The 21,628-nt window shown below is 53.4% G+C and overlaps 1 protein-coding gene and 1 pseudogene across 1 annotated transcript in view; one reads left to right on the forward strand and one right to left on the reverse strand.

The window, feature by feature from the left end:
- DOCK1 (dedicator of cytokinesis 1) overlaps positions 1-21,628 on the reverse strand; it is a 319,977-nt gene that overhangs the window by 76,235 nt on the left and 222,114 nt on the right. Inside the window, exons 9-11 of the mRNA XM_060171089.1 lie at positions 9,469-9,547; positions 4,023-4,123; positions 919-977 (exon numbers count right to left, since the gene is read on the reverse strand). Coding sequence (XP_060027072.1) covers positions 919-977; positions 4,023-4,123; positions 9,469-9,547 — 239 coding nt within the window. The remainder of the gene's footprint in view (positions 1-918; positions 978-4,022; positions 4,124-9,468; positions 9,548-21,628) is intronic.
- LOC132532849 (ATP synthase subunit epsilon, mitochondrial-like) lies at positions 12,638-17,459 on the forward strand (annotated as a pseudogene).

Genomic DNA, 21,628 nt, shown 5'->3' on the forward strand with positions numbered 1-21,628 from the left:
GCTCCACCAGCTGCCCTTCTCACAGTCTGCAGGTGACCCTGGCCCCGGAGGGCTCTCTGGGGCTGATGACAGCGGTGGCTTTCATGATAGTGCCAGGGGCCACTGGGGATGACAGAAAGCTCTGAGAACTTCCTTCACGGAACCTGGGCAAATATTAGTAACACCCCAAGCAAGAGTTCCCTTCATACCAAGGGCAGTTGCGTTGCCCGCCCTCCCTGCCTCCCTCTCTCCTTCCTTCCTTCCTTCCTTCCTTCTCTGCTTTTTCTCCTGCAGGGGCCCTGGGGGTGGGGTGCTCTGTGCCTGTCATGAGTCCACCCTCCGACGGGACTGTCCTTTTTCCTTCCAATCACAGAGGGAAACCGAGAGGGAGAGAGAGACAGATAGACAGAGGAAGGGAGACAGCGCAGCAAGCTGCTCCACTTTCCCAGGATGCTCTCCGCTGGACCTGGAGGCTCGGACCCGGGTCCTCGTGGTTGGTCAGACCTGCACTCTGCTGGGTGAGCTGAGCCCTGCTGCCACCTTCGCTCCTGCGATTGGCCACACCCAGCAGAGTCTCTTCCCTGCAGTTGGACTTTCTGTACTTTCTTCTCCCAGAAAAGTCACGGTAGAGGTAGACTCAGTGAAGAGGGAGCAATTCAGATGCTGTTTGTTTGTTTGTTTTTTCCATTCAGAGAAAAAGAGACAGGGAGAAAGGGAAAAGGTACCACAGCACTGGAGTTTTTGGCAGGAGCACATGGGCCATGCAAGGCAGGGAACCTCTGCCTGGTAACCCCTCTCCCTCTCCCCCCTGCTCCGTCTCCCTCTCCCCCTCTCCAAGCTGGCCTGCCAAACACTGACCAACTGGACCAGAGCAACCACACAGCCCAGACCCCGGCTCCCGGCTGACCGCAGGCCCTGAGAGCCTGGCTGGCTACTCACCGAGGTTGTACCACATGTCTCTGATCTCAAAACCGATCTGTCTCCTCATATCTCCATACCTGCAAAGCAGAGGGAGGAGAGACCCTGGGTCACCTGGCAGAACGTCTGAAGGGCAGACCCCGATGGATCCCAATTGCCTTGAAGTGAAATCCCAGCCTCACATCCCGGCGGAGACAGACAGACGGACGGAGGGAGTGAGGGAGCGTCCTGACACAGGCGGCCTCCCTAGGGAACAGACAGGGGAGGAGGCTCACTCTCTCTCCACCACAGACCAGATGACACCTTGGTCCCTGGATACCCTGATGCACTTTCCCTCCTTCCCTCCCTCTCTAAGGGCGCCCACAGACAGCCTGGCTCCCTGGCCTGAAGGGGGCTTATCTCAAGCCTGTGCTTCCAACTCAGGCTCTGCTCCAAAACTCAGCACCACAGCCACGAGGGCCTCTGGCCAGAGCCTCTGCCTAGCACCTTCCTCTCTTCTGTTTTCGCCGTGAGGAAGAGCTGGGCACCAAAACGCTTCAACAGACCGGGTTATCGGGTTATCGGGGGAAATACATGCTAATTTCCCTCCCCTGGCTCAGCTGAGGAGGCTGTCTTTCACCAGTAAACAGAACTTGACGCCTCAGAAGATAAACCTTTATTAGTCTGCGTATTCCCTTATTGTCGGAGAGAAGGGCTGACTGTATTGGAAGCAACATTGACGGAATTCCCGGCTGGTACAGCGTCTCTGCAGCTGGGACACGGGGCCTCCAGACGGCTGAGGGGAGGGAGGCCAGGCAGGGGGCTCTGGAGGCAGAAATGGTGCCAGGGGTTGGGGTGGCTGAGTGGGAGCCAGTCCCAGAAGGTGGGTGGGACGGAGACACAGGAGGGTGAGACCCCAACCCCACTGGGGAGGTGTTGGGGGCTGCCCTGCAGAGGGTGCTGGGCACTGAGGATTCTGTAGAGGCTGGGGACCGGGGCCATGGCACACCTGGTTGAGTGCACACACTACAGTGTGCAAGGACCCAGGTTCAAGTCCCTGGTCCTCACCTACAGGGAGGAAGCTTCACAGGTGGTGAGGCAGGGCTGCAGGTGTCCACCTGTCTCTTTCCCCCATCCCCCCTTCCCCTCTCAATCTCTCTCTGTCTCTGTCCAATCATGAAGAAAGAGTTCTGTTGGGGACAGCCTGGGGACCGTGGGACCTGGACCCCCTTGCTCTCTCTCCCTGACCCCCTGCTCTTATTCCTGTGTTACAGACATTCCCAGGCGCTGGGCTGTAGTGCAGATGGGTCTGCCATCCCCACAGGCTGCTGGCGCCTCAAGTAAACTCATTTTCCTCACACCAGCCCTGGACTGTGAATTCAGGCCTTTCAAGCAAAGGCCACTGGACATGACATCTGGTGACAGTCCTACAGCTGCATCTACCACAGCTGGGGGTGGGGGTGAAAGGGTGCTGGGCCCCCCACCCCCCAGCCAGGATGAGGCAAACCTCTCTCCCAAGCACAGCCAGCACGAAGCCCAGACCCAGGAGGTGGAGAAGGGGGCTCCCAGCCAGGAAGGGGACTGGCCCCCAGCTACCTGATGGTGGAGACCCCTGATTCCTTCTAGCCCCTGATTACAAGGCCTGAGGTTTCTCAGCTCAACTCTTTCTCTTAATTACTAACGGGGATGCGTTTTAGCAGACTTGTGAGAAATTCCTTGCTGCTCTCTGCAGTTTGGTCTTCAGCCCTCAGGGGTGTTTTGGCTACTCTCAAGGTAAAGACAGAGTGGCCCACAGGCCTTCAGGCTGACGCCCCTGGACTCTGCCCACATCCTGGGGTGAGCTGGGGTGAGCTCAGGATTTGCAGAGGAAACACAGGCTCTGATGTAATCGCTAGAATTGGAGATGCCAAGTCTGACCTTGGCTGCCCCGCACACTGGCAGAGAGTTCACCCAGTCACGCCGTTCCTCGAGATACTCTGTGCGTGCCCCCCCCCCCCCCCCGGTGTCTGCACTTGACCCGGCTCGGTCCATATGTGGGTGACGGAGAACAGAAAGAGAGTCTAGACACGGCTCCACCATCCACGAAGCTCGCATGCTCGCTCATCTTTCTTTTTTTTCAGATCAATTTGATTATCCGTGAGCGAAACAGAGGAGGGGGAGGAAGGAGAAGAGAAGGAGGGAGAGAAAGGGGAGGAGAAGGAAGAGATGATGAAAGAGGAGGAGAAGATGGAGGAGGTGGAGGAAATAGAAGAGGAGGAGGAGGAGGGAAGAAAGAAGAGAGGAGGAGGTAGAGGAGATGGAAGGGGAGGAGGAAGAGGAGGAGGAAGAGGAGGAGGAAGTAAAGGAGGAGGTGAAGGAGGAGGAAGAGAAGAAGGAGATGAAGGAGGGGAAAGGGAGGAGGACCGCCACCATCACCACCAGCAACAGCAGCAGCAGACTCGGCTCTGGCCCCTGCAGTGCCGGCTCTGGAACCTGCAGCCCGGACCTGCAGCCCATGGCTCCCCGGCCCAGCCCAGCTCTCCAGCGCCACCTCCAGGCCACACCCCGCTAACTGCACCCTTGCGGCAGGTGCAGGGTGACGGATCCAGAGACCCGAAGCTACACAACACAGCTGAGTGGCCTCTCCAGGACAGACAAGCTGATGGGGAGGGACTGACCATCCATGCAGCCCCTATCTGGTGCCAGGGCTCAAACCCAGGGCCTCTCACACACAGCAGGGCCTGCGCTCTGCCCGTGGGCCAGCTGCCAGCCAAGCTGCCTCAGTGCTCCCGTTCTGGCCGTCAGTGCTCGCCGGGTGTCCAGGGCTGGAAGGCATGCCTTCTGCTGGCTGAGTCCACTCCCCGACCCTGCGGTGTCCGGCTTGGAAGCAGCAATGGAGAACCATCAGGAAGGTCACCGCACAGAGCGGCACAACCAGGCGCAGGGGAGAAGCGGTGGCCCCACCTCCCGTTCTCGGCGGGGCTGAGCGCCCTGGATGGCAGCCCAGTGGGCCCCGGGAAGAGGAGACCCTGATTCCGAGGCTGGAGAGGGCACCCCGAGGCCTGAGGTGACCGTGCCCTGGTGCCACCTCCACGTGAGGCCCGTGGGAGAGGAGGCCGCACGGACCCGCGGGTGGTGTGGTGGGGCTCTCCGGCCGCTGCACCTACTTGTTCAGGATTTTGGCTCTCTTGGTGCTCGAGAAGTTCTCCAGCTGCAAGGACTCCTGCGTCAGGAAGGCCACGGCCAAGTGGAAGTAGTTATTCCACAGCTGTAACGAGAGAGAGAGAGAGAGAGAGAGAGAGAGGGCGCTAAGCTGTGGGGAGCCACACTGGAGGCCTGAGAAGCTCCTTGCCTGACACCTGCTAAGAGGCAGCACTGCACACCTGGGCTGGGCTGTGGCCTGGGGGTGGAGTGCAGGACCTGCGTGGCGGAGGCCCCAGGTTGGATCCCGCTTTGCGTACGTCAGAGCTGAACTGGGTTCTTGTTGTTGTTGTTGTTATTATTATTATTATTATTATTTTGCCTCCAGGGTTATCTCTGGGGGTCAGTGCCTGCACTACAAATTCACTGCTCCCCACAGCTGGTTTTTATTTTTTCATTTTATTGACAAGGGCAGACAGAAATTGAAAGAGGTGAGGGAGAGAGACAGAGGGAGAGAGACAGAATGATAGTTGCAGACCTGATTCACTGCTTGTGAAGCACTCTCCCACCCTGCCCACAGGTGGGGAGCTGGGATCTCAAAATCGGATCCTTGTGCAGGTCCTTGTGCTTAGTGCTATGTGCACTTAACCGGTGCGTCACCACCCGGCCCCCTTCTTGTTCATTTTTTTCTTCTTTGCCACTAAGAAGATTGCTGGGGCTTGGTGCCATTGTTCCTGGTGGCTTCTTCCCCCTTTCTTGATGGCCCTCCCCTCCAGGACCCTGGGTCCCACCCTCCCCTCCAGGACCCTGGGTCCCACCCTCCCCTCTAGGACCCTGGGTCCCACCTTCCCCTCAAAGACCCTGGGTCTCACCCTCCCCTCCAGGACCCTGAGTCCCACCCTCCCCTCTAGGACCCTGGGTCCCACCCTCCCCTCCAGGACCCTGGGTCTCACCCTCCCCTCAAAGACCCTGGGTCTCACCCTCCCCTCTAGGACCCTGGGTCCCATCCTCCCCTCCAGGACCCTGGGTCCCACCCTCCCCTCCAGGACCCTGAGTCCCACCCTCCCCTCTAGGACCCTGGGTCCCACCCTCCCCTCCAGGACCCTGGGTCTCACCCTCCCCTCAAAGACCCTGGGTCTCACCCTCCCCTCTAGGACCCTGGGTCCCACCCTCCCCTCCAGGACCCTGGGTCTCACCCTCCCCTCAAAGACCCTGGGTCTCACCCTCCCCTCTAGGACCCTGGGTCCCATCCTCCCCTCCAGGACCCTGGGTCCCACCCTCCCCTCTAGGACCCTGGGTCCCACCCTCCCCTCCAGGACCCTGGGTCCCACCCTCCTCTCCCTCTCTATCTGCCTCTCCTTGCTCCAATTCTCTCTTTACTATCCAACAAACTGGGGAAAAAATGGCCACCAGGAGCAGTGGCTTTGTAGCACCAACCCCAAGCTCCAGAGAGAATCCTGGGGACAGACAGGCACATACATACTGGGTGAAAAGTCTATCCATGAAATGATGTGTGGAAAAGTTGACATTTTGGAATTAGCTTCTTGCCACTAGCACTATCTATAGGAGTAGTCATCATCAGAAAGGCAATTATATATATATAAAAAAAAAAGTAGCAGATACTAATGACAGAAACTGGCAGCAATGAAAGGTTTGCTAAGCAAAACAGAAATCTGGAGTGAAACAGCTGATCTCACCACAGAAAAATTCAATATTTCTACGTGGGATCTGAATCCCACGGCAAGGCTGGATCAAGAAAATCCACTGATAATAGAAACGGCAAACAGCTCAGGAGGGAAACGAGTGGAGAAAATGATCAGCGTCTTCACAGTGGAAACCACACAGTCAGGAAGGATTCTCAGACTAACTAGCAACTGGAGAGATTCCAATGATAATAAGAGTCAGCAATTTAAACAAAATTAGTAGTGGAGATGCTTCTGGGAAAATGGCTGTTCTCAAAGGTTAGCGGAACTGCAAATCACCAAAGCATTTAGGAGGGCGATTTGTCAGCCTCCCTGCAGCTGGAGACCCTGACTATGAAGCCCGGCTGCTGGCTCCCACCAGCCTGGTCTGCAGTGACCAGCACGGCGGGTGTGGACAGGGGGACGCAGGCGCTGTCACTGGTGCAGGGCTGGCTGCCTGCAGTGCCTCACTGGTAGCGGGAAGACACAGCACTGGAAACAGAGGGGCTGCTCCAAGATTGTTTGAAAGCAGAAGGGTTACATGGGTCTCCACACCTGCCTAACTAACAGTGTGGGGAAGGGGGCTGGGGGGTGGCGCACCTGGCTGAGCACACATGTTGCAGCGCACAAGGACCCAGGTTTGAGCCCCCGGTCCCCACCTGCAGGGGGCAAGCTTCAGCAGTGGTGAAGCAGGTATGCAGGTGTCTCTCTGTCTCTCGTCCCTTTTTGTCTCTCTCTCCTCTCTTGGTATCTGGCAGTCTCTGTCTAATAAATAAAGATAACACATTTAAAAAAATCTAAGTGTGGGGAAGCAACAGAAATTAGTAGCTAAGATCCCCACAGGGGTGAAGAGGCGGGAAGGGGTGGTCACATTTTCTGGCTGTCGTGCCATTTCAAGGAGAACTTGCATCTGACGGAAAGACGGTCACAGATGGGCAAGGCTGTCAGCGGCTAGGCACCACTTGCTTGGCAGGACTGTTCTTTTGGGGAATTAAAAGCAGAGACCCTGGCCTTACAAAGCGAGTCTTTTCTGGAATAGAGGTGTAATGTCAAGACAATGTAAATTTAGTCTACGCATCTTTTCTTTCTAAGATCTTTATCTTCATTTACTTAATTTGGTAGAAGAGAGAGATATTAAGAGAGGAAGTAGGATAGAGACAGAGAGAAACACAGAGAGACACCTGCAATCCCACTTCACCACTTGTGAAGCTTTCCCCCTGCAGGTGGGGTGATCGAGGGCTTGAACCTGGGTCCTTGCACATGGTATCGTGTGCAGTTAACCAGATGCATCACTGCCCGGCCCCAAGTCTACCCGTCTTTATAAGCCTAGGGCCACATCTATATGGCCCATATTTGAAAAAAAAATAATAATTTTATTTCATTTTTTAACTCATAAAAGGGATAACATTATAATTTTTTTTAATCATAAAACTAGGTCCAGCAAGGCAGATCACTGGGTTGAGCATCTACTTTGAGACACACACACACAGACACACACACACACACTCACTCACACACACTCACACACACTCACACACACACTCACACACACAGACACACACACAGACACACACACACTCACTCACACACACTCACACACTCACTCACACACACTCACACACACTCACACACAGACACTCACACACACACTCACACACACACTCACACACACACTCACTCACACACACACTCAGACACTCACTCACACACACTCACACACTTAGTCACACACACACACACTCACACACACTCAGTCACACACACACTCACACACACACACTCACACACACACTCAGACACTCACTCACACACACTCACACACACTCACACACACACACTCACACACACTCAGTCACACACACACACACTCACACACACTCAGTCACACACACACACTCACACACAGACACTCACTCACACACACTCACACACTCACACAGACACTCACTCACACACACACTCACACACACTCACACACACACTCACACACACACACACTCAGTCACACACACACACACACACTCACACATACTCAGTCACACACACACACACTCACACACAGACACTCACTCACACACACTCACACACTCACACAGACACTCACACACACACTCACACACACACACTCACTCACACACACACAGACACACACACACACACACACACTCACACACACTCACACATGACACAGGTTTAAGTCTAGCCCCCGTTGCATGAGGAGAAGCTCTGATGCTGTGTGGTTCTCCCTGCCCCATTCTTCTACCTCTCTCCCTCTTTCTCTCTCCCTCTCCCTCTTTCTTTCCCTCTCCTTCTCTCTCTCCCTCTCTCCTTCTCTCTCTCTCTCTCTCTGGAAAAATCAGCCTGGAGTGGTGATACCCCAGCAACAACAGACAGAACTGACTTAACATAAAATTAAAATACATATACATGAAAGATCTCATTTATTATCTTTACTTATTTGATAAAGACAGCTAAATATTGAGAGGGAAGAGGGAGACAGAGAGGGAGAGAGACAAAGAGACACCTGCAGCCCTGCTTCACCACTCGTGAAGCTTTCCCCCTGCAGGTGGGGACCAGAGGCTTGAACCTGGGTCCTTGTGCAATGTAATGTGCCCACATGAAAGATATTTAACGGAGGCCGTGGGGGTTGCGGTCCCATCAGACTTCATAAGACCTATTTTGTTAATTTCATAACTTAATCGAATACACTCAGTAGCGTACTAGTTCTAAGTTCCTTTTTTTTTTTTTTTTAATGGCAATACCCAAGGGAAAACAGATGGGTTTCCAGATTTGTTAAAGGGTCTCTCAGCTTTGAGCTCAGAGGTCATCAGTTCTTCAGCTGTGTTCTCTGGGAAGACGCCTGCCTGCCTGCCTGCTCTCAAGTCTGCAAACAGCAACAAGCGAAACTAGATGCAGATACACTCGTGACACCAGCAGAGGTCTTGCTGGCAGGGACACTCCTGAACCACAGTGGATGGCATCAGCAGCTGGGCCGAGCAGTAGGTCAGACCCTCAAAGCACACAGACGATGATGGGCCAGGTCAGGCCCGGGAGGGAGCGGGACTCTCTCCCTGAGTGACGGATGCTGTCGGATACAGCGTGAAGACAAGGTCCCCGGGGGCTGGGCACCCTGCAGCCTCCTGCACCAGCTCTTATGAGAAGCCCTTCCAGCCTCAGGCCGCCTGAGACCCTCCTGGGAGCCGCCCAGACAGGCCCGCTCTGCTCAGAGTGCCTCCACTTGTCACTGACTCTCTTTGCAACAACTAGAGGAACTGGGCAAATACCCAGCAGGCATCATTTTTTCTTTTTCTTCTTCTTTTTTGTTTTTATCTCCAGGGTTATCGCTGGGGCTCGATGCCAACGCTATGAATCCACCGCTCCGGGAGGCCATTTTTACAATTTTATTGGATAGGGCAGAGAGAAATTGAGAGAGAGGGAGGAGACGGAGAGGGAGAGAGACAGAGAGACACCTGCAGACCTGCTTCACTGCTTGTGAAGCTTCCTTTCCCTCTGCAGGTGGGACGCTGGGGACTCGAACCCCGATCCTTGTTGCACATCCTTTCACTTCGCTTAACCATGTGTGCCACCCCCCACCTTCAGCACCATTTTTCCATCCATCCCTGGGCTCCAGCAGTGTCTGCTGGATACTCCACTCCCCCCCCCACGCCCCCCTTTGCTGGGAGACTTAGGAAGTTGGAAGCTCAGGAAGAGGAGAGATTCTTGGCTCAGGCCCACAGCCGGTGTTGATAGGACTTGCCACAGAAGCAGCAGCCTCTCCCTCGCCCCTTACCTGGAGCTCAAAGTTGGCTTGATCCAGAAACTTTTTGTTCAGCATATCTGCATACTGATTAATTGCTCGCAGGAAGACTCTGAAAGATCAAGAGAAAATGACATAATTACACACTTTGGCGGGTCTGGCATTTCAATGAGGCATGACAGGAGAGACGGGTCTGCTAAGTGAAGCGTCTGGGTCCTGTGCAAAGCTGTGAGGTCTCACTGGTGAAAAGCCCAGAGAATTATATGCAGATGTTCTCCAAATTAATCAAGGGGAATTAGCACATGTAGAAGAAAGGGAGCAGACCAAAATAACCTGAAAGTAAGTGCATCTGAAAAAGTATCACTTAAAAAAAGTCTGATTTAAAGAAAAGGTGCAAATTAAATCTCGTTCTCAAGTCACAGAGTCTTAATGTTATATTATTAAACTGGTCTTTTCAGAGTGGTTTTGGAAAGTTAACATTTGTAAGTGCAGTATAGTAGCCAGGGGCTCTGAGTGGCTGGGTGAGATATTAAGCAGGCTGGAAGTCTTTTTTGTTTCAGTTTAATTTGTCACACATTCCAACGGCTAATTTTGCTTATTTGTACATGCAAAAAAAAAAAAAAAAAAAAGAAGAAAGGAAGAAAGAGAGAGAGAAAGAAAGAAAGAAAAGAAACAAATAAAAAAAAAACACCTTACTGACTATAAAAAGGGTTTGAGAAGTCCAGACTGGACTGTGGTTTCATCACTTCGCTGAGACCCTGGCCCCTTCAGCATCCAGAGCCCAACGGGACTCCCTGGCTTGACCTCTTCTGTGCTGAGACTCAAGGTTGGGCTGGCTCCTCAGCCCTGAGAACCACTCCTTTCCCCAGCGTGCTCACTCTCTTTCTTTCACAACTCCTGAAAGTGTTCCCAACAGCCCAGCTTAGTCGGGACCCCTGTACCTAAGTAACTAAATATCTAAGTAACTAAGTATCTAAGTAACTAAGTATCTAAGTGTTCTTCCAGCTTGTCCAGAGGCGTGAGGCCCGAGTCAGCACTAGGCCACAGATAACAAACTCCATTAAGTGTTTCTCTTTAAATATCAGGAAGCAAGGGAAATCTAGCTTGGAGCCCAGACACCAGACCCTCTGCCATCAGGACAACAGTCTCTTTCCACCCCCCTGCTTTTCTTCCAGGGTTATTGCTGGGGTTAGGCGCCAGCTCTATGAATCCATTACCCCTGCTGGTCATTTTTCCATTTTATTGAGTAGGACAGAGAGAAATTGAGAGAGGAGGGGGACGTGGAGAGGGAGAGAGAAAGAGAGACACCTGCAGCCCTGCTTCACTCCTTGTGAAGTGGCCCCCCTGCAGGTGGGGCTGGAACCCGGATTTTGCACGTACGATGTGTACTTAACTGGAAGTGGCACCGCCCGGCCCCCAGCATGCTCTCTTCAGCTCTGTGCACTTGGACAGGCTCCCCAGGCCTGGCCATCCTGGAGCCACTTGGGGCCAGTTAGCCCAGGATAGGAGGTTGGTGGGGGAGGGAGAACGGACCGGACGGCTCCGCCCTGTGTGCTGAGCAAGTCTCTCTGGCCGCTCCCCAGGCCACCTGCGGCCACACTCCCTGTAAATGCCCCTTCCCTGGGCCTCATGCTGCTCCCAGCTCCAGGCTAAGGCACCTGCAGATGCTGCCTCACTAAGAGCCATCGGTCGGGACCCAGGACCCAAGTATGTGCCAGCCAGCCAGCCAGCCAGCCACACAGTCTGGTCATCTTAGACAGTAGAGAAAACAGCAGACCAGGCTCTGTGCCTTCTTTCCCAGGAACAGTCACTATGACCCCACGGGGCTGGAAGTGGCTCTGTGATGGGAGGACATGATGCCACGGGCCTCGGCTATGAACCGGGTAGCGGCATCTATTGGCTAGTGGGATGTCAGATTTGCCAAGCAGCGGAGGCCCAGGGAAGCCAGGAAAAAGAGTGCTCCGTGCCGAAATGAGTCACTGACTGTTGTATGCTCTCCCCCTGCCAAGAAAATTGGTTCAGTCCTGCTAGTTTCGCGGGCCCGCTTGTCCCCGCCCCAAGGAACCCCGAGAGAGTTCCAGAGTTCCAGAGTTGGAGAGTTCTTGGAGTCGCCATGTGAGAAGGAGGCAGGAGAGTTTTGTTTGGTGATTAGTTTGTCTTAGTTTATGAATCGTTGTTCTTGAATAAAGAAATACAGCTTGCCTGCCCAACCGTGTATCCCTGAGTCTCTGTTACCTGCCTGTGAAGCTAGCCCGGCCAGCTGGAGCCTCCAAATTTTAACAACAACTGACAAGAGCTGCCCGGCTCCAGGTCTGACACTCTCACACAGGACCAGGAATAGCCAGGATTCGGGGTGAACTGGCAGGCTCAGGGCATCTGCCAACTCCAGGGTCAGGCTGGGACCTCAGGCATCAGGCACGGCCCCCAGAAGCACTGGGCATATGGCCTGACAGAAGATGGTCCCCTTGGCCGCCTGGCCCCTGGGAGTCAGAGAATGGCCACAGGGCTGAGTGACTCCTCAAGTCAGAGCAAAGCCCAGGTGCCCACGGGGCAGCACAGCTCCCTGCGCTGACAGAACAAAACATGGTGGCAAGGAGCTATGACAAGCTTTTCTTGTGTCTCCAAACTCCCTGGGGTCCCTGGGATGTTGAAGGAAGACACTTTCTCTAGCCCCTGGCAACAGTAACAACAAGTGTGGGATTCATCTCTCCATCCATCCATCCATCCATCCATCCATCCATCCATCCATCCTCCATCCACTCACCCACCAGTCACAAGTTTAGTGACAAGTTTACATGTTTTCATCATTATTACAGGGTAATTGTTTCACCCTGACAGTTACAATCTGCTACAGCTGATTAAGCTATGTAGCAATTTCAGCACATATTACAGTGCACAAGGACCTGGGTTCAAGCCCCTGGTCCCCACCTGCAGGGGGGGAGCCCCATGAGTGGTGAAGCAGGGCTGCAGGTGTCTATTTCTCCCCCTCCCTTTCAATTTCTCTCTGTCTCTATGCAATAATAAATAAATTAAGTATTTTTAAAAGAATCACAGTTCCATGTGCTAGCCGCCCTGTTGCTAACACACTCCCAGGCTGAGAGAGAGAGAGAGAGAGAGAGAGAGAAGTCTGCAGTACTGTTATGAGGCACCTTCCTGCAGCTGGGCCACACGTGACCGACTTCTTTCCCTTCCTTGCGGCATCATGGTGACCGACTGGCGACAGGCTGGACTGAGCTACACCCAACACTCCCTGATATGAGCCAAAGCAGTGGCAGCCACCCTGAAGACAGAATTCAAAACAAGTGCTGAGGAGGCTGGGCGCAGTGCGAAAATCGCCAAAGTGAAAAAAGAGGGCGACAGCCTGAAGGGCTACATTTCCAAGGCGAAGAAGGCACCAGTTATGACAGACCCCGAACCATCTCCCATCACAGAAAAAGAAAACTCTTGTCTTGCCTGGAAATTAACAGTGATAATAAATTGAAGTATGGCTCAAAAAAAAAAAAGTTGTATTGGCCCAGGCTGTGTCTGTTCATGGACGTGGGGAGGCAGAGCCCACGGAGCTGGAAAGGGGGCTGGAAAAGGGGCTGTTTTATCTGTTTACAAATGAGGGTGGGGGCTGGGCAGTGGAGACACTGGAGTGGCCTGCGTGCCACCGTGTCTGAAGACCCAGGTTCAAGTCCCACTGTCATGAGAGAGAGTGAGAGAGACAGCAGAGCAGAGTGGCACTGGACTGCGAGACCACAGGCTGTCCTGGGGGCTGACGCTGGAGCTCTGCCTCCTGTACCGTCCGCCCCCCCCCCCCCCAGGACCACCACCACCTCCTGAGGGCTCACAGTGGGCAGGGGCGGCGGTGTTGCCGGCTGGAACCGTCGCTGTGTAGCTGTGAGCTCACACCCTGCAGAGAGAACCCTCTCTCTCCCACTCACCGCTGACAGGTGGCCCCCCGCAGACCCCGGGTCAGGGCAGGTCCAAGGGTGGGGGGGGTCTCTGCGCCCGCAGTGGGCTGGCTGAGTCTGGCCTGGGCGAGCCACCACTCCCGCCACTTTTCAACACCGACAGGCTGCACGGAGTCTGGGGCGGGTCCCGTGTTCGCCTTGTAACTCACCTCTCTGTGCGAGCCCGACTCTGAGCAAGGACTTTCTCTCATCCTCAAACCACAGCCGAGGGGACAATGGCCGGCTTCCACCCATCTGGCTTTTCTAGTTGCCGCCAAGGTTATCGCTGGGGCTCAGGGACTGCACGACAGGGCCAAAAACGGCGGCCATTTTTTCTATGTATTTATTCATTTATTTGATATGACAGATAGAAATTGAGAAGGCGGGGGGTGGAGATATATATCCATAGGTGGTAAAAATATATATCCAGAGAGAGAAACACATGCAGACCTGCTTCACTGGTTGTAAAGCTTCCTCCCTACAGGTGAGGAGTGGAGACTTGCACCGAGGTCCTCATGCCTGGTAATGTGTACAGTCAACCAGGTGAGCGCCCCCCCCAGCATCCACTTTCATCCATTTTCTTTCCTTCCTTCCTTCCTTGCCTCCAGGGGTGTCCAGGGGCTCAGCGCCAGCACAAGGACTCCACTGCTTCTGATGAACATTTTTCCCTTTTGTTTTTCAACTTTGTTGGATAGAGACAGAGAGAAATGGAGAAGGGGGGGAGACAGAGACAGAGAGAGGGGCCAGGTGGTGGCGCACCTGGTTGAGCGCACATGTTACAGTACACAAGAACGCAGGTTCGAGCCTCTGGCCCCACCTGCAGAGGGAAAGCTTCACAAGTGGTGAAGCAGGGCTGCAGGTGTCTCTCTGTCTCTCTCCCTCTCTAGCTCCCCCTTCTCTCTTCATTTCTGGCTGTCTCTATCCAATAAATAAATAAAGAGTTTTTAAAAAAGAGAGAGGGAGATACAGAGAGAAAGATACACACACACACACACACACACACACACACACACACACAGAGACCAGAGCCCTGCTCAGCTCTGGCTGATGGTGGTGTTGGGGATTGAACCTGGGATCTCAGAGCCTCAGGCATGAATGTCTTTTTTCAGAACCATTATGCTGTCTCCCCAGCTCTAGTCAGACTTCCAACCATATTTTTTTCTTATTAAAAAAAAAAAAAAAAAAACCTGAGGCTGGGAGATAGCTCACTTGGTAAAGCACACACTTCACCATACATAAGGACCGGGGTTTGAGCCCAGGCCTCAGGAACTGTGATCCGTGCTATGATGTCTCTCCTCTCTCTGTCTCTCACCCTCTACTAAAAAACAATTCCACTGGAAGGGGTGGAAATATGCAGGCAAAATAAAAATAATAATGATAGTAGTAGATGTCACGGATGGGAGAGACGACCAGGGACTCATGGCTGAGTGGTGTGCAGTTCAGTCTTTATTCATGTGGAACGCAGCACAATCTAAGCTCTCTCTAATCACAATCCTGTCCTTATATATCCTGAGGCGGAAGAGTCAGGTCCGAAGAGGATGTACGTAGGATAGCGGGTGGGGAGAAGGAAAAAGTGTGCAAAACAGTGAGGATTAAACCAATGCCCTGGAGGCAGGGCGGTGCTTAGTTAACAGTGGTTGTGTACATAGATTACAGTGTTAAGCAGGGGGATTAAATCAATGAAACAGAAGGGGTCTTAGAGGCAGAATCCAGAAGCAGACCAACAAGTAGTGACGATGATGATAATAACGCAAGGCTAGAGACTTCCAAAACCCAAGCACATGACATGCTGTCCACACAGAGCGACCAGCCAGAGGAGACCACTCATCTGCTCCGTCTGAAATAGCCTAGGAGAACAGGCTGCCCGGGAGGGGATACTGAGTCCTTGGCCTGTCAGTAAGGACCCAGGGGACCAGGGGCCAGGCGGCCCCTGCTGCCTCCCGTTTAGGAAGTCTGCTTCCCAGCATTCCTGCAGGAGGATCCTGACACGCTTCTTTAATGCCCAATTAGTGCCCAGCCTGAAATGACAGGCAGATGACAGTTGGGGACACTTCCTGTCTCCCAGGGGTGGTGCCCGTGCTGGGCTGTCAAGTGGATTTGAGATGGGTTTTCTCAGCTCTGTCCACCTCTGTGTCCTGTTGGTCCCGGGTGGGAGGCATGGGAGTGGCTGTCTTCCCCACCAGGGTCAGTTCTGAACCAGCATCTCCATCACAGGGCTCTGGGGGTCTCGGGGGCACGACGGGCTGCCTGGGTGTCTCCATCCCAGAGCGCATGAAGCTGAGTTGGGGAGAAGCAGGCCCCCTTTGGGACTAAGGGCCTCCTCAGGAAGGAAGAACCAGCAGCCTGGAAACGGCACAGCAGAGGGAGAGCGAGACCGGTGAGCATGAGGTGTGCCTGGTGCACGCACCACAGGGTACTCGGCTCCTCCCCTCCCTCCCCTTCACCTCCTCCCTCCCCAGTTCTTTTATTATTATTATTATTTATATTTATTCCCTTTTGTTGCCCTTGTTGTTTTATTGTTGTAGTTATTATTGTTGTTGTCGTTGTTGGATAGGACAGAGAGAAATGGAGAGAGGAGGGGAAGACAGAGAGGGGGAGAGAAAGACAGACACCTGCAGACCTGCTTCACCACCTGTGAAAGGACCTGCCTGCAGGTGGGGAGCCAGGGGCTTGAACCGGGATCCTTCTGCCGGTCCTTGTGCTTTGAGCCACGTGTGCTTAACCTGCTGTGCTACTACCTGACTCCCCCTGGTTCTTTTTTTTTTTCCCCTATTTTATTTGACAGGACAGAGAGAAATTGATAGGGGAGGGAAGAGGGAGATATATATCTGCAGACCCACGTCACAGATCGTGAAGCAAGCCCCCCTCTCCATAGGTGGGGAGTAGGAGTTCAAACCAGGCAACCTGTGTGCTCAACCAAATGCAGTCATTCCCAGTCTGACTCTTTCATATATATATATATATATATATATGTCAACGGGGCTGGCAAGGTAGCTCCGTGTGGAGGGTGCCGGCCTTTTCAAGCCTAGGGCCCAGGTTTGAGTGTGACACAAAATAGCACTGAGATACCACCTCACCCCTATGAGAACGTCACACATCAGAAAGGGTAGTGTCAACAAATGCTGGAGAGCCTGTGGGGACACTGCTGGTGGGAATGTCAGGGGTCCAGCCCGTGGGCAGCAGCCTGGAGACTCTCAGAAGGTGAGAAGTGGACCTGCCCTGTGACCCTGCAATTCCTCTCCTGGGGACAGATCCTAAGGAACCAAACACACCCATCCAAAAAGATCTGTGTGCACCTGTGTTCACAGCAGCACAATGTGTAACAGCCAAAACCTGGGAGCTACCTAGGTGTCCAACCACAGATGAGTGGCTGAGCAAGTTGTGGTCTAGATACACAATGGAATACTACTCGGCTATTAAAAATGATGAGCTCACCTTCTTCCCCTCATCTTGGCTGGAGCTGGAAGGAATCCTGTGAAGTGAGATCAGCCAGAAAGAGAAGGGTGAAGATGGGATGGTCTCACTCATGGAGAGAAGTGGAGAAATCAGAAGGGGAGACACCAAGCAGAACTCGGACTGGGTTTGGTGTCTGGCACCAAAGTCAAGGACTCTGGGGGTGGGGGTGTGTGTATGGGGACAGGGGTCCTGGCACATGATGCTGGGGTCATAGTGTTTTGCAGAAAACTGAGAAATTTTACACAGGTACCAAGAGCTGTATTTACCATTAATCCCCCCAATAAAAATATTAAAAAAAAAAAAAAAAAGACAGATGGAAGGAAGCAAGCAGCCCAGCCACGAGTGAGACCCTGCCTCACAGGCCTGTGACTGGGGGTCTGTCAGCAGGACTGGATTGACAGGATATGTCTCCCAGACTCCTCTGGGGCCAGACATCTCCTTGAGAGTAGACACCCTAAGACGTCACTACAGAAGTGCCAAACCACCACCCCCCCGCACCCCGTATGAACTGGGCCCCCGGGGAGACCTGGACCCTCTGCCTGTGCCCACCCCCACACCGGTCTCTGGCCCCTACAGCGGCCCTGCCAGCTGCCCCATGCCAGTCCTCCTAGAACGGTCCACGAGGCACCCTGAAGCCTGTGAGCGCCGTGGGGACCAAACCATCAGTCCACGGGGCCTGCCCGGGTCACAGCAGGGGCGGTGGGACAGGGCAGCGTGTGGACATGCAGAGGGTCAGGTGGGTGGGAGAATGAGCCCTCCGGCCCGGCAAGGAGCCTCCGGACCCCCATGGAGAACCTGAGCTGTGACAGACCTAGTGACACGCTGACACCCAGATGAAGACGCCGTGCTGGGAGCCGTGCTGGGAGCCAGGGCTACAGAAACGCCATCTGTTCCCAGGGACACAGGGGCATGGCCCCAGGCCCCATACTGGAGGAGATGGAAGGGTGAGGGTTCTCCACACCAGAGACCCAAGGGAATCCTGTTTTTAAATTTATTTATGGCTTAAGTAGAAAGATTCGGGGGGGGGGGGGTGCAGTGGTCATCCCACACACTGCCATGCAAAGCGACCTGGGTTTCAGTCCCCTGGTCCCCACCTGCAGTGACACATGGTGTCTGGAGCACTGGGCTTGCAAGCATGAGGTCCCAGTTTGATTCACAGCACTGCACGGGCCAGAGCACCTCTCTCTCTACCTCACCCTAGTCATTAATAAATGATGCATTTTTTAAATCAATATTTTAAATACATTTATTTATATATTTGCCCTTTTTTAGTTGCCCTTGTTGTTGTGTTTTTATTGTTGTTGTAGTTATTGTTATTGTTGTCATCGTTGTTGGATAGGACAGAGGGAAATGGAGAGAGGAGGGAAAGACAGACAGGGGGAGAGAAAGACAGACACCTGCAGACCTGCTTCACCGCCTGTGAAGTGACTCCCCTGCAGGTGGGGAGCTGGGGGCTGGAACCGGGATCCTTATTCTGGTCTTTGCGCTTTGCACCATATGCGCTTAACCCGCTGCATTACCGCCCGACTCCCTGTAAATCAATATTTTTTAAGAAGCATCTCGCCAGCAGAATCACTGGGGTGTTTACACTTCTCTGCCTCCCTGCCCTGGAGCCAGCCACCCCAGAGCTGAGCCCCTGAAGTGACCAGATGGCCCTGGGATGTGACCACACCGCCCCCGCCACACTCTGGACACCCCCCACCGCGACACACCTCAGCAGAGTCTCCGGGAAGCCAGTCTCTGGGAAGCGCCCCTCCCCACCCTAAGCAGGAAGCAGGGGCGTGCTAAGCTCCTTAATTGGAAACATGATATGTATTGCAGAGATTAAAATATATTACGTTCATTTTGGCTGGATTCTTCCCCATTGTCCCGCATACATTTTCTTTATGCTACATAATCAAATTAGTTCCCTGCTATGGAAATTATTCCAGCACAATAAATCAATTTTATGGTGAAGCTGTGAGGAGATCTCCTGTGAAAGGGGAGGCAGGTCGGGCTCTCTGATGGGATCAGGGCTCCAGGTCTCTCATGCCTGGTCCTCTCGCGGGCTCCCAGGCTTCCTCCTCTCCCTCCCTCCCCCCTTCCTTCTCCCCCCCCTCTCCTTTCCTCCCTCTCTTCCTGCTGGAGGGGAGGGGGAGGAGATAGCAGGGCACAGGCTGCGAGAGAGCTGGGCAGGGCTGTCCTCAGCACTTGGGTGTCCAGCAGGTTCCCCATCTCAAAGGCAGCCCTTGAACCCCTGCCAGGGGCTGCACAGCCCTGGGTATTTCCGGGCCCTCTCTCCCACCATCCTTTGCCTGCAGGGCTGATCTCACTGCTCCTGGAGGCTGTTCTGTTTCCCTTTTGAAATTCTAATGGCGGGGTGGGGGGGTGGGGGGCATGGCACTGGGTGCTAGCACACCCAGTTGAGCTCACATAATAATATAATATGCAAGGACCAGGGTTCAAGCCCCAGTCCCCACCTGCATAGGTAAAGATTCAGGATCAATGGACCAGTAGAGCAGGGTTACAGGTAGGTCTGTCTGTCTGTCTGTCTGTCTCTCTCCCTCTCTACCACCCTCTTCCCTCTTGATTTTTCTGCCTCTATTCAATAAATAAAAAAATTAAGTTTTAAAAATAGAATAAACAGGGTGGGGGTAGATAGCATAATGGTTATGCAAAGAGACTCTTATGCCTGAGACTCCGAAGTCCCCGGTTCAATCCCCCACACCACAATAAACCAGAGGTGTGCAGTGCTCTGGTCTTTGCCTCTGCGTCTTTCTGTCTGCATCTATCTAAAAAATAAAGTAAATAAAATTTAAAAAAATAGAATAAACAAAATCAAAGACAGAGAAAATCAGGGAGAAAGAGAAAGACCAAAGCACTATCTGTGGTTCATGGAGCTTCCCCTGGTGATGTAAGGTCCTCCCATGAGATGCTGGGGGTGATGGCCTTTTCTCCTCAAGCAGGGCAGAGTGTGAACCTCTCCAAAGTCAGGGCAGGGGGAGATAGCATCATGGTTCTGCAAAGAGACTTTCATGCCCGAGGCTCCAAAGTTTCAGGTTCAATCCTCTGCACCACTATTAACCAGAGCGGAGCAGTGCTCCCAATAAAAGAAGGAGGGATAAAGAATAGGAAAGCTATCAGGGGAGGGGATGGGATACAGAGTTCTGGTGGTGGGAATTGTGTGGAGCTGTACCCCTCTTATCCTAGGGTTTAGTCAGTGTTTCCTTTTTTATAAATAAAACATTAAAAAAAACAAGGAGGGGAAGGAGGAAAGAAAAATGTCAAGTTCATTATCTCAATCAGCCAGGCCCCACCAAGCTCAAGACACAGCACCGAGGTCAGTAGGAGAGGCTTCCATGAAGTCTCCACTTGACCAAGGAACAGGGGCGTGCGTGCGTGCGTGTCTGTGTGTCTGTGTGTCTGTGTGTGTGTGTGTGTCCGGGCCACATGCATGAGGCCACTTGTACCCACTGGGCTGACTTCAAGATGGAGAGGAGAAGGGGCGGGGGGAGGCAGGGGAGCTGGGTAGCGGCACACCTGGTAGAGCGCACGCACATGTCATCACGCCAAGGACCTGCGTTTAAGCCCCTGGGTAGGGGAAGCTTCAGGAGCAGTGAAGCAGGTCTGCAGGTGACTCTCTGTGTCTCTCCCTCTCCCCTTGATTTCTGTCTAATCTGATAAGAGAGAAAGGAAGGAAGGAAGGAAGGAAGGAAGGAAGGAAGGAAGAAAGAAAGAAAGAAAGAAAGAAAGAAAGAAAGAAAGAAAGAAAGAAAGAGAGAAAGGAAGGGAACTCCTGATGCCGGACTCCTCGCATTCTCACTCCGCCCTGTCAGTTCTTAATTCTGCAGGAGACGGGGATCCCAGGTGGGCGGGGGGGGCAGTGCAGAATGACCCCTGGCTTGGGGCAGCAGCAGGGCAGGGAGGGCCCACCAGACCCCTGGAGATGTCCCGCCCTCGCGGTGTGGCTTCAGGAAGCACGGTGGCAGCTTCAGGCTTGCTGGGGAAGGGGCCGGACGAGAGCAGGCCCCGCGGAACCTGACTCTTGCTGGAGGAGGGGAGCAGGCGTGTGACATGGCCCCCCAGGCTCCTACAAAAATACACTTGGAACCAGGTCATGGATCGACGCAGGAAAAGGCTGAACACAGAGTGTGGGCTCAGAAAAAACTGTCAGCAACGTCTCAAAATAGCTTCTCGGGAGACTGTCAGGTGGGGGCTGTGCTGCTGGAGAGAGGAAGCTGCAGAAGAGGGTGTGTGAGTGAGTATATGAGTGTGTGAGTATATGAGTGTGTGTGAGTGTGAGTGTGTGTGTGTGAGTGTGTGTGAGAGTGTGAGTGTGTGTGTGAGTGTGAGAGTGTGTGAGTGTGAGTGTGTGAGTGTGTGAGTGTGTGTGTGTGAGTGTGTGAGAGTGTGTGTGTGTGAGTGTGTGTGTGTGAGTGTGTGTGAGTGTGAGAGTGTGTGTGAGTGTGAGTGTGTGTGTGAGTGTGAGTGTGTGTGAGTGTGTGTGTGAGAGTGTGAGTGTGTGTGTGAGAGTGTGTGTGAGTATGAGTGTGTGAGTGTGAGTGTATGAGTGTGTGTGTGAGTGTGAGTGTGTGAGTGTGTGTGTGAGTGTGAGTGTGTGTGTGTGAGAGTGTGAGTGTGTGTGTGAGTGTGAGAGTGTGTGTGAGTATGAGTGTGTGTGTGTAAGTGTGAGTGTGTGTGTGTGAGAGTGTGTGTGAGTGTGAGTGTATGAGTGTGTGTGTGAGTGTATGAGTGAGTGTGAGAACATGTGTGTGTGTGTATGTGTGTGTGTATGTGTGTGAGTGTCTGTGAGCACATGTGTA

This window comes from Erinaceus europaeus, chromosome 14, assembly GCF_950295315.1.
Source record: "Erinaceus europaeus chromosome 14, mEriEur2.1, whole genome shotgun sequence".
Taxonomy (NCBI): Eukaryota; Metazoa; Chordata; class Mammalia; order Eulipotyphla; family Erinaceidae; genus Erinaceus; species Erinaceus europaeus.